This window comes from Scleropages formosus, chromosome 4 (genome assembly GCF_900964775.1).
Source record: "Scleropages formosus chromosome 4, fSclFor1.1, whole genome shotgun sequence".
Lineage (NCBI taxonomy): Eukaryota > Metazoa > Chordata > Actinopteri > Osteoglossiformes > Osteoglossidae > Scleropages > Scleropages formosus.
Genome location: NC_041809.1, coordinates 38,916,674 through 38,930,057, shown reverse-complemented (window position 1 = coordinate 38,930,057; position 13,384 = coordinate 38,916,674). Strand labels below are relative to the sequence as shown.

Sequence of the window (13,384 nt, the reverse complement as noted above, 5' to 3'; positions counted from 1 at the left end):
CAGAAAAAACTACCCCTCTAATCCTTTGCTTCAGTCAAGGGATTATGCTGTTCTTTTCCCCTCTTTGGGTAAAATCATTCCTTGGTCTTTTTCCCATTTGAAATGGTGTCAGACAGGCAAACTTAAAATCAGGTTTATTTGCAGCTGCAGTGAAGTTCATCTTCATTATAAATGAATTATTTGGCCTTTCAGTTTTACTTTAAATTCTATCAACATTTTGTGTATATTTTAAGCTTTTGTGTTAGTTTTGTGGGAAATCAGAAAATGGCATTATTTGAAAACATTTAGAACTCTCCTGAAGTCTTGTACTGTAGTAAGTTATCTTAAGGCATCTTGCTGGTGCAAAATATTCTTTCCTTATTTCTAACTTAACTGCTTTAATATGATTATGGCAAAAAATGCCACCTTTTCATTTCTAGGTAATTCATGGTGGTGCTGTTGTATATATGGTGCTTTTGCATATCTAAGTACCAGACACAGCTACTTTAGTGTTCATCTTAGCTGTCAACCTTGTACTTTCTGTAGCTTCTCCTCTGCTTGACACCTTGCAGACATCATTATCTTAATGTTAATTTCCCTTATTTGTTTGGTTTTGTTCTTTGGCAACTTTCTTAGCAAGTCTTTGAGCCTATTAAGGGATGATACTGGTATTATTACACAAAGATGCTGATTTTTCTTGTTTGCTTAGTTTAGATTTTGGTTCTCTTCAATGGATGCATGCCCATCATGTGTCTATCACATGTAGGCCAGTATCATGGGTTTTAGCTTAGCCATCCAAAACAATCTTGGTAAAAAAGCTGTGGGGAGAGCAGCGAATGGTTATATCCTAAAAAATAAAATCTCCCCCCTCACCCCCTTTTTTCTTTTTTGAAAAATATGGCTTTCTTAGATTTCTCTGAAGTGTGTATATATATATATTTTTTTTTTTTTTTTTTTTTTTTTCCCTCTTATGAGAAATCTGCCCTTCCTGCAGTCAACCTGCTTTGGCTTCCAAGCTCTTTGTTGAAGTAGAGACATTATGATGTAGGCGATCATATATTAAAACACTGACCCAGTTCTGTTATGTTGCACATGTCTAGAACAAAGTAGGAGCATATGTTCAAAAGAGTAGTCCCATCTTCCTTTTAAAACTTGTGATTTTTCTTTGAATTGTTACTTGATACTGGCATATGAGAGAATGGATGCCAAAGATCTTTTTATGTGCCCTTACTGTGAATGTTTTTGTGTGTAAGCATATATGCAGTCCTGTGTAGAGAAGATTCCTGTGGTTTTGAAAGAGAATGGGCAATATCCTGTTGGGAAAATGACACCACAGGCCTGTGTATATGCTCGCATGTGACTGAGGCTCAACTCTGCATGTCAGGCTTGGATGCCGTCCTCTATCCCTTCTTTTCTCCCCTTTGTTTTGTCCTGGAACCTTGTTAATACTTGAGGCATGTAACCATGTTTTGGGATATGGTAGTGCGTTGCGTAGAAGCCTGCAAGGAGAAACTTGACAATGTGTGTCGAAGGTGCGTGCGTGTGTGCGTGCGTGCGTGTGTGTGTGTGTTGATTTCTCAACAGTGTTTCACACCCCACCCTACTGCCCTGCCCCCAACCGCTTGCCATGCCCACAGGCCCCCAGCAGCCTTCTAGAGGCCTTGGAACAGCACTTGGCCTCTCTGGAGGGCAAGAAGACCAAGGAACTATCTGCAGCCAGCAGGTGAGAAAAGTGAAATTTTCCAAAAAAAGAGCACTTTTGTATGGTGTATAGATGAAACTATAGGTAGTGTACTGTGGTGTATTTAGCATTGTAAGACACCTTGGATGGAAGGGAATGAGCTAAATAGTATATAGTAATTGTAAATTGCTTTGGCTAAAAATGCCTGCTTAAATACATAAATATAAATGTGTCCCATGGTAATTTGTTACATTTTACACATTTTTACATTGAATACTACTGTAACACTAGCTTCTTGCATAGTAAATACTGTAATGTTTCAATACATAATGTATCTAGTTTCACTACATCCTGCTATGCATGCAGTTACGGTAAGTGGATAAAACAGGGCATGGAAATGATGATTAAAGATAGCAAGATCTCACATGCAAGCTTTCAACTGCAAAGTCTTTGCACTTTACTTGGGAAAGGTTTATTTATTATGTTTATTCCATAAGAAAGGCCTTTTATGAATTTACTGTTGGCACCACTGAGCCAGTACAGTTCAACTTTTTAAAAAATTTATACACAGTGGTGCAGCACTAAATGTATGAATTCGTGTTGTCATATCTTTTCCAGGGAAATGTAACAAGTAATATTAGTTTTCACACACTAATAAAAGCAACTGCATTTTTTTCAGCAGTTCACTTGCTACCTAATGGTGCAAACGTGAGTTTGCTCCACTTGCTTTCTGGGGGCACTTTCTTCTGTCTCATGTCCTGCACTCTGCTGCAGAGCTAGCACACTTTCCAGCGCTGTGTCCTCGTTGTCCAATACGGGCATGTCCTTCAGTCGGATGGATGAGAAGGAGAAGCAACAGGCGCTGGAAGAAGAGCAGACCAGGCTGCAGTCCCTCAAGGTGAGGAGTTATATCTGTCATGGGTCTCCTAAACATCACACCCACACATAGCCGCCCCTCTGAACACTGGCATTGTGTAACAGTGGTTTCCACAGTCTTGTGCTCATAGCCAGCTTATCTGACTGGTAACTGCAATGCTGCTTGTAGCTGCATTCAAAACTACATAGGCTAAAAATGGGTTAGATTTGTATAATTGGATTTTTGTCACTTTCTGCATTTACCCATCCTTGTCTCAGGTCGGGTCACTCCTTTGAGATGTCCGTTTTCCTCTCTAATGAATAGTGATTTCAAAAGTATTCAGTGTGCATTAGCACACTGGCCAGTAAAATTCATCCTGATTCTGCATGTATATTTGAAGGACAGCTTTAGAGTCTCTGACCAAATGGCTCAATATTTAAAAAAAAAAAAAAAAAAAAAAAAAAAAAAATCCTTTTCCCACAAGATATTTACATTTATTCATTTAGCAGATGCTTTTCTCCAAAGCAATGAGAACAATGCCAAGAGTGAATTACATCGACACAAGGAGACATTTGGATGCAGACACGTGAACCAGTGTATGCTGCACAAGTAGCTGAATAGAGGCATTCCTATCATTAAACAAATTATTAAACATAAACACATGTTTATCTTGCACTTGGGAGATCAGGGGATGCGTGAGTTTGAAAGAGGTAAATCTTGAGACTTTCTCAGATGTAGAGAGATATTCAGCAGTTCTGAGTGAGTGAGGGAGGGAGGTCATTTCACCATGTCAGAGCCAGAATTAAGTCTGTGCACTTTAAATGCCCTGCTTTGCTTGGTGCACCTAATCTTCTTTCTGGTCAGGTATAGTTGACAGAATTAATGTGGAGCAAGAGCTCTTTAAAGCTTTCAGAGTATCGTTCAGTGCATGGACCTGTTTTGCTGCAGCAGTTTTGTCTGTTTGCATTCTGTCTGCTGGATACTGTGACCCACCGTCTGGTGCTTGAGCCTGATGCATGTCCCAGTGCCCGATAGATTTGCATCCTAATTTTGGAAACCACATTTTCAGACTCTTCCTTTGGTGCTTGAAAGTATGCATTTGACTTAAGCGGAGATAATAGAGACTGAATGTGTAACCTCTTTAATAGCCGTTTTATTTTTGTCTGGCACATCTTCTGCAGGATCACAGGCTGAAGGAGTTTGGCATGCAGACTCCCACTGCATCCCCCAGCACGCAGTCAACAACTAGTGCTAATGGCAGCAGCACGGGCATGGACCTCTTTAACACTGCTCAAGCACCTTCCACCAGCAGGTAGACAAAAATGTTGCTAACTGCTTCTCTTTGTGATGCATAAATGCAGTGGGGAGTGATAAGTAGTTTCAAGTTCAAGTTTATTGTACATGGTACTTGTATGTATGACACGTATCATGAAAATCTTCCTGAATGCTTCTTCACAAACTATGGGCAAGGACAATAGAAATACTGCACAAACAATGACAAACAAGTGTCAATGACAGTAAATAACAATAGCAGCAATGACAGCAATAATAATAAATGATGGTAACAGTAGTAACAATAATGGTAGCAGTCGGAGAACTCAGAATGAGAGAATGAGAATGCTTCAAGTGACAATGTAATTTACCAATGTGCTTGGGAGGAGCAGTCCAACTCTAGTTACTAAAGGTGGCACATTGGTTAGTGTTGTATAGTCTTACAGCAGTAGGGTAAAAGCTGTTCTTGTACCTAGCTGTGCGGGTTCGAATAGACCTAAGCCGTTTTGCAGATGGCAGGGAAGAGAAAAGTGCCCGTGCGGGGTGACTGATCTCTCATGATGCTCGTCTTTCTGAGGCAGCGTGTGGTGTAGGTGTCCTCGACTGCTGGTAGCTGCGTGCCGATGATTTCCTGAGCCGTTTTGACCACCCTCTGTAGGGCTTTCTTGTCCTGTACGGAGCAGCTGCCACACCAGGATGTAATGCACCCTGTGAGGACGGACTCCACAGCACACCTGTAGAAAGTGGTGAGCACTGTAGTGTACATCCTGGCTTTCTTCAGATGCCTGAGGAAGTGGAGGCGTTGATGGGCCTTTTTGATGGTCGATTCTGTGTGCTCAGTCCATGTGAGTTTGGCAGTGAGGGTGACCCCTAGGAATCTGAAGCTGTTGACTCTCTCTACCATGTCCCCTCCTACGTAGATAGGTGCCTGAACCGTATCCTGTTTCCTGAAGTCAATCACCAGCTCCTTAATTTTACTGACATTTAGAGACAGGTGGTTGTCCTGGCAGCATTCTGCCAGGAGCCTCACCTCCTCTCTGTAGGCCGTTTCATCGTTGTTGGTGATCAGACCCACAGTGGTGGTATCGTCAGCAAACTTTATGATAGTGCTGGAGCTGTGACTGGCCACACAGTCATGTGTGAACAGGAAGTATAGCACCGGGCTCAGGACACTTCCCTGTGGAGTGCCAGTGTTGAGGATCAGTGGGGAGGAGGTATTGCTGCCAATCTGCACACGCTGGGGTCTGTTGGTGAGGAAATCCAGGATCCAATTGCACAATGTGGCACTCAGTCCCAGCCCTAGTAGTTTCTGGATCAGCTTGGTTGGGATGACGGTGTTAAATGCTGAGCTATAGTCTACAAACAATAGCCTTGCATAGCAGTTTTTATTATCCAGGTGAGACAGAATGGTGTGGAGTGCGTGTGATATTGCGTCTTCAGTGGATCTGTTGTGGCGGTAGGCAAACTGCAGTGGGTCCAGAGTGTCTGGGATGGTGTCCTTAATGTGTCCCAGCACCAGCCTCTCAAAGCATTTCATTGCAATGGGAGTCAGTGCCACTGGGCAATAGTCATTAAGGCAGCTCACTTTGTTCTTCTTAGGAATGGGGATGATGGTGGTGTTTTTGAAACAAGTGGGTACAGTTGAGCTTTTTAAGGAGGTGTTAAATATGTCCGTGAAGACAGTAGCCAGTTGCTCACTGCATGTTTTTAAAACTCGCCCTAAAATTCCATCCGGTCCAGCAGCTTTGTGGGTGTTGACTCGGCTAAAAGTTTTTCTCACCTGCGCCACAGAGACGGTGAGACCGGCGTTGTCATGTACTGTGGGGATGTGTAGCGGGGGGTCTTTGTTCTCAAACTCGAAGCAGCCATAAAACGCATTCAGTTTCTCTGGGAGAGATGCAGCGGCACCCGTCAATGACCGCCTTTGTGGTTTATAAGTAACCTACTCAATGCTCAAATCTGCGAGTATGTTTTCTTCAGCTATGGTCTCTTTGAAGGGTAATTTAGACATTTGTCATTCTTCTGACATGGTGAATTTGCTAAGTGACCGACTTGTTTCTAGAACTGGATTTTGGGGCAAATTGACCATTGTTATCCTTCCATTAGAGGAAGACATTTGTGCTAACTGTTGCTTTCCATCCATTTCAGCATGCCAAACCTTACAAATGACCTGTTTGACCTCCAGCCTACCTTTGTCCCTGCGGTCCAAAGCACACCTGCCGTCTCCACTGTCAACAGCACCTGGGGAGGTAAGCCCTCGGCCCCAAAGCTGGGTGTTCAATCAAATTTCCATGTGTCAGCATGCATGCTATACTGGTTGTCTAGTGAGTAAATAACTAATGGAATATTTTTATGCCCATGACTTGCTGGTAGAGAGCATAGCGCTGAGCTACACAAAGTCCTAAGGGGTTCAGCAGTAGAGCTTTAGCAGCACAGTGACAACAGCTCTGCAATCTTTGGGGCAGTTTGCTCGCTTCCCTTCCATATGCATGACCTGTTATCTCTTCAGTGGTTAATCATGTCTCATGATCATTATAGTAAACATCTTCAATCCAGTCATACCTTCATTTATCTGTCTCCTCTGTCACATTTTAATACGTTATATGTGCAGATCGTAGGGGCTTTCAAAGTTCATTGAAAGATTCCAGGTGTCCGTGGCAATAATTGCTACGAATGTTTTTTCTTTTTTCTGAGACTAGTTTTCTGCAGAAGTAGAGATGGTGAAGGAGGCTGAAGTCATGGGTGACCTTGAGATGGTCATGGTTCACAGTAATGTTTACTCAATCAGTGGTTGTTTGACAGAAGCTGTGTTTCAGTATTTTCTAAAATGTATGTCTCAAATCCTGGGCTGCTTTGTATGTGTAGGAGTGTTTTGTTCTGATAAGGCAATTTTGAACTGTCTTCATCTCTGCATTCCATGGAAAACTTCCCACATTCAGAAAACTTTTGGAAAAAGTCAGGTTTTTAAAAAACAATATTTACATTTTTCATATAGGGGACATGCATGCATTGCATTAGGGAGAAAGGAAATGGGGAGGAAACAGCAAACTCCGTAGTCAGAGTTGAAACTGCATGTAATTTCACAACCCTGAAAGTGTGCACTTCAGTTTCTTTATCCTAATGTTTCTTAATTCTGTAGTGTATCTAGTGCAAAGATACTTTAGTTACTGTTACTTTTGAAGTAGATCTTTCATTTAGTTGAAAAGTCATGGAAACTGGATTTGAGAGGAAACTATCTTGTATACAGTTCAGGTTATTTACAGTTAAGGTGTACTTCCTACTCTTCAGTTGGACAGCTTAGGTGGAGGAAAGTTCTAAGTGGGTTGGAATGAAGGTGGAGAGAGGCCAGTCTGTCAGCATGTTAAGGGAATGGGAGATGAAGATGAACAAAACCCACACTAAAGAATCATGGGTGCCATTAATAGGAGGTGATATGTTGGGGTGACACGAAAAACGTGTGTCATGCAACACTGTGCCCACTCTGTTCCCTCAGGTCTGGAAATCCATCCCGTCCAACCATCCATTCCAATGCCCACAATGAATGTAGATTTTGATGCTGTGTTCGGGACTAAAGTTGCCAGTAATGATATGAAGCCTGCATCTGGTAAAAAAAAAAAAAAAAAAAAAAAAAAACAAACACCAAACTAAGACCAAGCAAACCTTGCTTCTCTGTGATTGGCTATAAAAGGAACCTTTTTTGCTTTTGCTGATTTAACTTCATTTGTCTTTGTCACCACTAACACTACTGGCTTTGCTGTCATTCTATTTTCTACACATTGTACCTCTTGCAAAGGATGACCCCTGTATGCTTATATGCCTGTGATCCAAGGACTTTAGCTGAATTGCTGTATATATTGAAACAAGGCTTATTCTGTGCTGTGATTCAGTTAAATTTATAAATAACATTGGTTAATTTAGGATTACATCTGAATGTCTTGTATGATTGTAAAATACCCCCCTTTTTTATTGAACTGCTACTGCTAAGATCTCCCTGTATTTTGTGTGTTTGAAACAGTGGCATTCTTGCTCTTACACATGTATCTTTATCTTGTTTTCACCATCCCTGGGTGTCTGCCTTTCCTGGTGGCATTTTGTGCAACTGGTGAGTAGCCCCCACCTCTTTTTTTTTTTTTTTTTAAAGTGCTTTTGTTGCTGACTAAGCAGGAAGCAGGGCCATATAAATGTGGCCTGTCAGCAGACTCTCCAGAAGCTAGTTGCTGTTTCCTGAGAAAATATTGTTCCTCATCTTATCCTTGTTGGGCTTAAGTAGGCAGGGGGGAGGTGGCAAGTGGTACAAGTCTCTTTTGGACATGCAAGTTCTCCTCCCTGATGTGTGCTTATTGAGCCTGGACCAGAGCATGGTGTTCATGAGGGTTGCTCTATGCAAATGAGATGTATGGCATTTTGAACAAAAGCATCTGCTAAATGAATAAATGTAAATGATAATTTCTGTGAACCAGAGTACCAGGACACCTGACTGTGTCAGGTCTGCAAGCCTTTTGAATTAGCTCTGCTAGCTACAGAACAGAAATTTTGACTAAATAGTTTAACTTGATGTACAAACTTGAGTGTGCTGAGACTTCGGGAGTGTTTACTTTGACCGCTGTAGTACCACAGGCTTTGGTGCATGATAGGCCATTTAAAGGGCAGCTGGTAGCATAGTGGTTAGAGCTGCTGTCTCTGGACCCAAAGCTCACAGCTTTGTCTCACCACCTCTAGCTGTAGTACCCTTGAGCAAGGTACTTACCCTAAAAATTGCTCCTGATTTTATAAAAAAAAAAAAAAAAAAAACTACCTAGCTGTATAAACGGATAAATAATTGTAAACAGCTTAACATTATAAGTTGCTTTGGAAAAGCATCAGCTAAATGAATAAATGTAATGTTCTGTCCTTGTCTGTGATGCTATGTGAAGTGGCCCTGAGCAGGTATCTGCTCTCTCCCTCTTTGGCCCAGGTGTGGACACAGTAGCAGACATGCTGAAGCCCACAGTGACCATACAGAGCCAGGTGCCAGCCATGCCAACGCACACTGGAGGAGGAAAGCTGCTGGCCAGTGACCTTGACTCATCCCTAGCCAACCTTGTAGGCAGTGAGTGGGCTTACTCTCCTGTTCCTTAGCTATGTGTTCTGTTGAAGTTTTGAAACTTGTCAGGTGGCACTGTCAAATATGTCTACAAATGTAACATCTCTCAGAAGTGACTGAGGTTAGTCTTTCCTTCTACTGTTCTTCCTTCCTTCTCCTGTTTCATCACAGGCATGCAGCCTTTTTGTGAGCTTGGCGGGGGTGTGAAAGTTAATTGTGGCCTACAGGGAAGCATTATTAACACTGACCCCTGGAATTAGCAGTCAGTCTTTTGTCTATGGTGTGATGTAGAGAATGTTGTCAAGGTTAGTTCACTGGGTCTTTTTAAGCTCTGCTTCTTTTTTTGCAGACCTTCAGTTTGGAGGAACACCAGCCAAAAAGTATGTATGTAACTTGGGGACAAATTAGTGTTCAGTGTCGCTCTTGTCAGAAGTCACATTTTTTACTTGGTGATCTTTACAATCTCTTATGTTCAGGCCAGATATGCAGTGGACCCAACCAGGTGAGAAGAAGTTAACTGGTGGCTCAAACTGGCAGTCCAAGACCATGAGCACGACCACAGCCTGGAACCCTGCACCCCTGGCCCAGGCTCCCATACCTGTGCCGCAGATGGTAAGACTCAAATGTCCTTGCTGATGCTCATCTCCTCATAGCCTCCCGGGTATGTTGGTTTCCACTCAGCCTCAGCTCCTGTTTCACCAGGCAGTTTCTTCTTCTCTATCTGGTGTTTATGTAAATTATGTGGCTCCAGTAATGTGTTTTCTGACACAGTGGAATATGATGTCCATGAACTGAAGTTGTTTATCCATCTTCTAGTGTTTGAATAGAAGTGTGAAATATTTAATGTCAAATGTAATATGGTTTTGCAATAAACCAGCTACTGAGGCTGCAACGCTTAGTATTTTTTAAATGAAAGGTGTTTTTGACCTTATTAATTGCATGATGTGTTTGCTCAGAATGGCACATTTTGTTTTGTGGTTCTCCGTGTTTTGTGAATATTGCTAGTTGTGCCTATATTGCATGTATTGCTGTGTCTTCAAAATTGTCACATTATTGCTTCCGCTTTCTGTTCCTTCTTCCTGTGTTTTCAAACCTACTCATTATGTATCTATTGGTTTTCTTCACCTCTTACCTCCTCCCACCTTATCTCAATACTTCTGTACTGTTTTCCTAATGCGGCAGAATGGAATGATCTATACTGGTTATGTAAGTACTCTGTGAAAAGATTTCTTGTATTTTTCTAGATGTCCATACAGTTCAGTATATTTTTTTTTAAATACTTAAGTTTGTCTGCTTCATTCTGAGTTGGTCCTGTATAATTTTGAAATAACCCACACAGTTTGATGCCTTGTTTTATTAATTTTTCTGATTGAGAAGTTCCTTAATTTCTCCAGGTTCCCTAGCAATGCACCTCTGGTCTCTGTAATCCATTGCGGTTTTCATATTAAATATTGAGGCATTTTTGGTGTCAAAATGTGTTCCTTTAACCAGCTCTTTATTATTTAGGGCCCTTTTTATTTTTTTTTTTTTAAATGTGGAAGTAAAATGTGGGACCTGTGCAACTGAAACAACTGGGACAAAACCTGCATAAAATTATTCTACTTAAAACTGAGCAAAATGATCTTCAGCATTTTGCAAGTCATCTGGCAGAGGACAAGACAGTCAGTAATGAAACAAACACAAACTACAGCTGGGAACTTATGTTTGAAACTAAATGCATTCAGTGCTGGACAGACTGATTGAATGAAATGCGAATGTGAAATAAAACTAATTGCCGTCATGCCTAGATTACAACACTCCTTTGGCAGGCCAAGCCCATATGAATTATTGAAAACCTTGCAAAATTTAGACTGGGAATTATTTGGCTGGCCACACAGCAACGAAGAATGTTGGTCTAAGTGCTTGCTGCTTTAAATTGCAGACCAACTTTTTTTTTATCTGAAACTTTGTGATGCTTCCATCTCAGATCCTCCATTTTTGCATTTGCTAAAAAAATAAGCAGAGTTCTGTATTTTACAAAACAATCTAAATAGTCAGTGTTGGTTAGTGGTGTTGGGTGGTGTTTGTCTGGTTTGTTGGTTATGAATAAAGTAGTTATTTATTTTAAGACATTGACTTCAGAGAATAAATCCCTTTTAAATTCATCAGCAAAGTTGTATGTTGCAAGGAAATGCACCCTGCTCATGTAATGTACTGGATACAGATATGAAGAGAAGTAGATGGAATTTGAATGGTTTCCATACTGTTCTTAGAAACTAAGATTTCAGTGTTAATGGTAAAATTTACTTGCAGCAACTAAAGCAAAAGCAGATTTGGACTGATTTTATAGTTGGATGATCTAGCTGGTTTTTCTTTTTGAGATGTCAGTGTGTTGGTGTAATGCACATGGATAGATGAACAAGACCTGACTAATGCCTAGTCTCCCCTGTTCTGAAAACAGACTCCAGCTCCCATGGCGTTTCCCATGACAACACCACAAGTGCCTGTGTATGGAATGGTAAGCCCACACAAAACAAACACTTGCCTGCCTAACACATCTTTCACATGGATTCCTCCTCCAGCTGCAGCGCAGTGTCCAAGGTTGTAATTACTAATGTTGCTGGTTTTTATTCCCTCTTCCAGATTCCTCCACAGATGGGGCAGATGGGTGGTGTCCCTATGATGTCACCCCAACCCATGATGTATAACCAGCCTGTTCTCAGACCCACCAACCCTTTTGCCCCGATCCCTGGAGCCCAGGTAAAGTGCTAAAATACAACAGATACTAACTTCTACTTTCTGCTCAAGACTTTTCTGCTTTGTATTAGTTTTTCCATATTTTGTTAGCTGAACTAGTAATTTTTTCTTACTCATAGCTTGATGATGTGCTGGACCCCTGGAATACCTACTCCTTCATTTGACAGACACTAAGCACAATGTTGATTTTGAAGTCTCAGTAATAGTAATCACTCGTGTAATTATAAAATTTTAATAGAGATAAGCTGGTTGCCATTATGTTTCAGTTTGGGAAAAGAGCCTTAGGCCTGTGAAGTAATGTCTTGAGGTTGCTGGAGACTGCTTGAATGGTCTCTAATTTTAGGTGGTGGGTTTTGATTGCCACCCCCCCCCCCTTGCCTTAGCATGAATGATAGCCATGGAAAATATGAATGGTTAATGAATTGACTAGAAATATTTCTCTTCTTTACAGATGCAGTTCATGTAGTGCTGGTAAAGGGTGTTGCACAGAGGGCAGGAGCACACAAACACAGATAAACTTACAAAGAAAGAAACGAAGGAAAAAATGAAGATGGCAACACCAAATAGGAGAGAGGCATGAAGGACTTGGGGTCATGCGTACAGGCACAGGATGTGCATTAGTAATGGCCTGAGTGTGTTACCACCCTCTTTATGAAACAGCCTGTGACCTGTCCTCTCCCCCCTTGGCTCATGTTCACTCTGGAGACTCCTCCTTTTCACTTCCTTTTGTTTAACAGAGTTGCACATTACACTGCACTTCACATTTGTCTGCATTTCTTTTGTGAATTGCCACTGTTACCAGGAGCAGCACATGGTTTGACAGTCTGATGTTAACTTTGGTAGCTAATTTTACAGAAGTTTCTAAAGCAGCATCTGTTTATGATAATCTTTGCTGTATCTGACTGGACTTGCAGCCAAAACCAGCTGCACTGTAGGAGTTCCTGCTGTTAAATGTGCCCAGCTCAGCTACATTCACAAGTCACTCTGTGCTGTGATTTGTTCTTTTGTGCTAACTGTACCGAGTGTGGGCTGCCAAGGTCGAGTGTGAGGGAGTTGGGAATCTTTTTCAGGCAAAGAGCTGAGCTCAGACTGGCTGTAATATTACTTATCAGTTACCTTCCTTCCTTCAGTTTGCAGTGTCAGCTTGTGTGACACGTCAGCATTTTAACTTCTCCCAACTTGTATCGAGCCTATTAAATGATTTACATGTGTGTTTGCAATGTGAGATCTTCTCCTTGCCCCTCTTTTATGATAGCAGGACCCAGTGAAGGTCCTTAATTGTCACTCACATTCTGTTAATGACATTTATATGTAACTGATTTAATGATATAGTGTGTGTGTGTGTGTGAGATGGAGAAATGCCTAAATGGCATTAAATACTATGTGTTTTTGTAAATGACATAAGGCTGCACACATGGTGTGTTGGGTGGGGTGTTTTTTTTTTTTTTTTTTTTTTTTTTTTTTTTTTTTTTTTTTTTTTTTTTTTTTTTTTTTTGTAAATTTCTGACCTTTTGGAACAAATGCATTTGCTCTTTCTTTATGAGCTTAATGTTTTATTGTCTTTGTGGAGCTTAGCTGGACAACTTGCCTGTGATACATTGCGGCCCAGAGCAAATTGTCTACTCAGGAGACCTTCAGAGCTGTGGGCTGCAGTTAACAGTGGTTGAGCCAAGCCCACAGAATGTGTCGGATCCTCACTGGTGACCCTGCAACGAGTGGATCTTTGACCAGTGAATTTTTCAAAACACATTGTTCATTTTCATCAGGTCCATCTTAG

General features: G+C 41.3%; 1 protein-coding gene across 4 annotated transcripts in view; it reads left to right on the top strand.

Moving 5' to 3' along the window:
- The window catches only part of LOC108934331 (phosphatidylinositol-binding clathrin assembly protein-like), a 28,787-nt gene extending 15,734 nt beyond the window's left edge, over positions 1-13,053 (top strand). Inside the window, exons 9-20 of one of the 4 annotated variants that reach the window (XM_018751960.2) lie at positions 1,617-1,702; positions 2,435-2,558; positions 3,698-3,828; positions 5,937-6,037; positions 7,282-7,392; positions 8,755-8,877; positions 9,221-9,251; positions 9,348-9,483; positions 10,054-10,077; positions 11,312-11,368; positions 11,494-11,610; positions 12,059-13,053. In XM_018751960.2, the coding sequence (XP_018607476.1) occupies positions 1,617-1,702; positions 2,435-2,558; positions 3,698-3,828; positions 5,937-6,037; positions 7,282-7,392; positions 8,755-8,877; positions 9,221-9,251; positions 9,348-9,483; positions 10,054-10,077; positions 11,312-11,368; positions 11,494-11,610; positions 12,059-12,073 (1,056 nt within the window). In that variant the 3' untranslated portion in view covers positions 12,074-13,053. The remainder of the gene's footprint in view (positions 1-1,616; positions 1,703-2,434; positions 2,559-3,697; positions 3,829-5,936; positions 6,038-7,281; positions 7,393-8,754; positions 8,878-9,220; positions 9,252-9,347; positions 9,484-10,053; positions 10,078-11,311; positions 11,369-11,493; positions 11,611-12,058) is intronic. The other 3 variants (XM_018751961.2, XM_018751963.2, XM_018751962.2) reach the window with 3 other exon arrangements.
- The last annotated feature ends 331 nt before the right edge of the window (positions 13,054-13,384 follow it).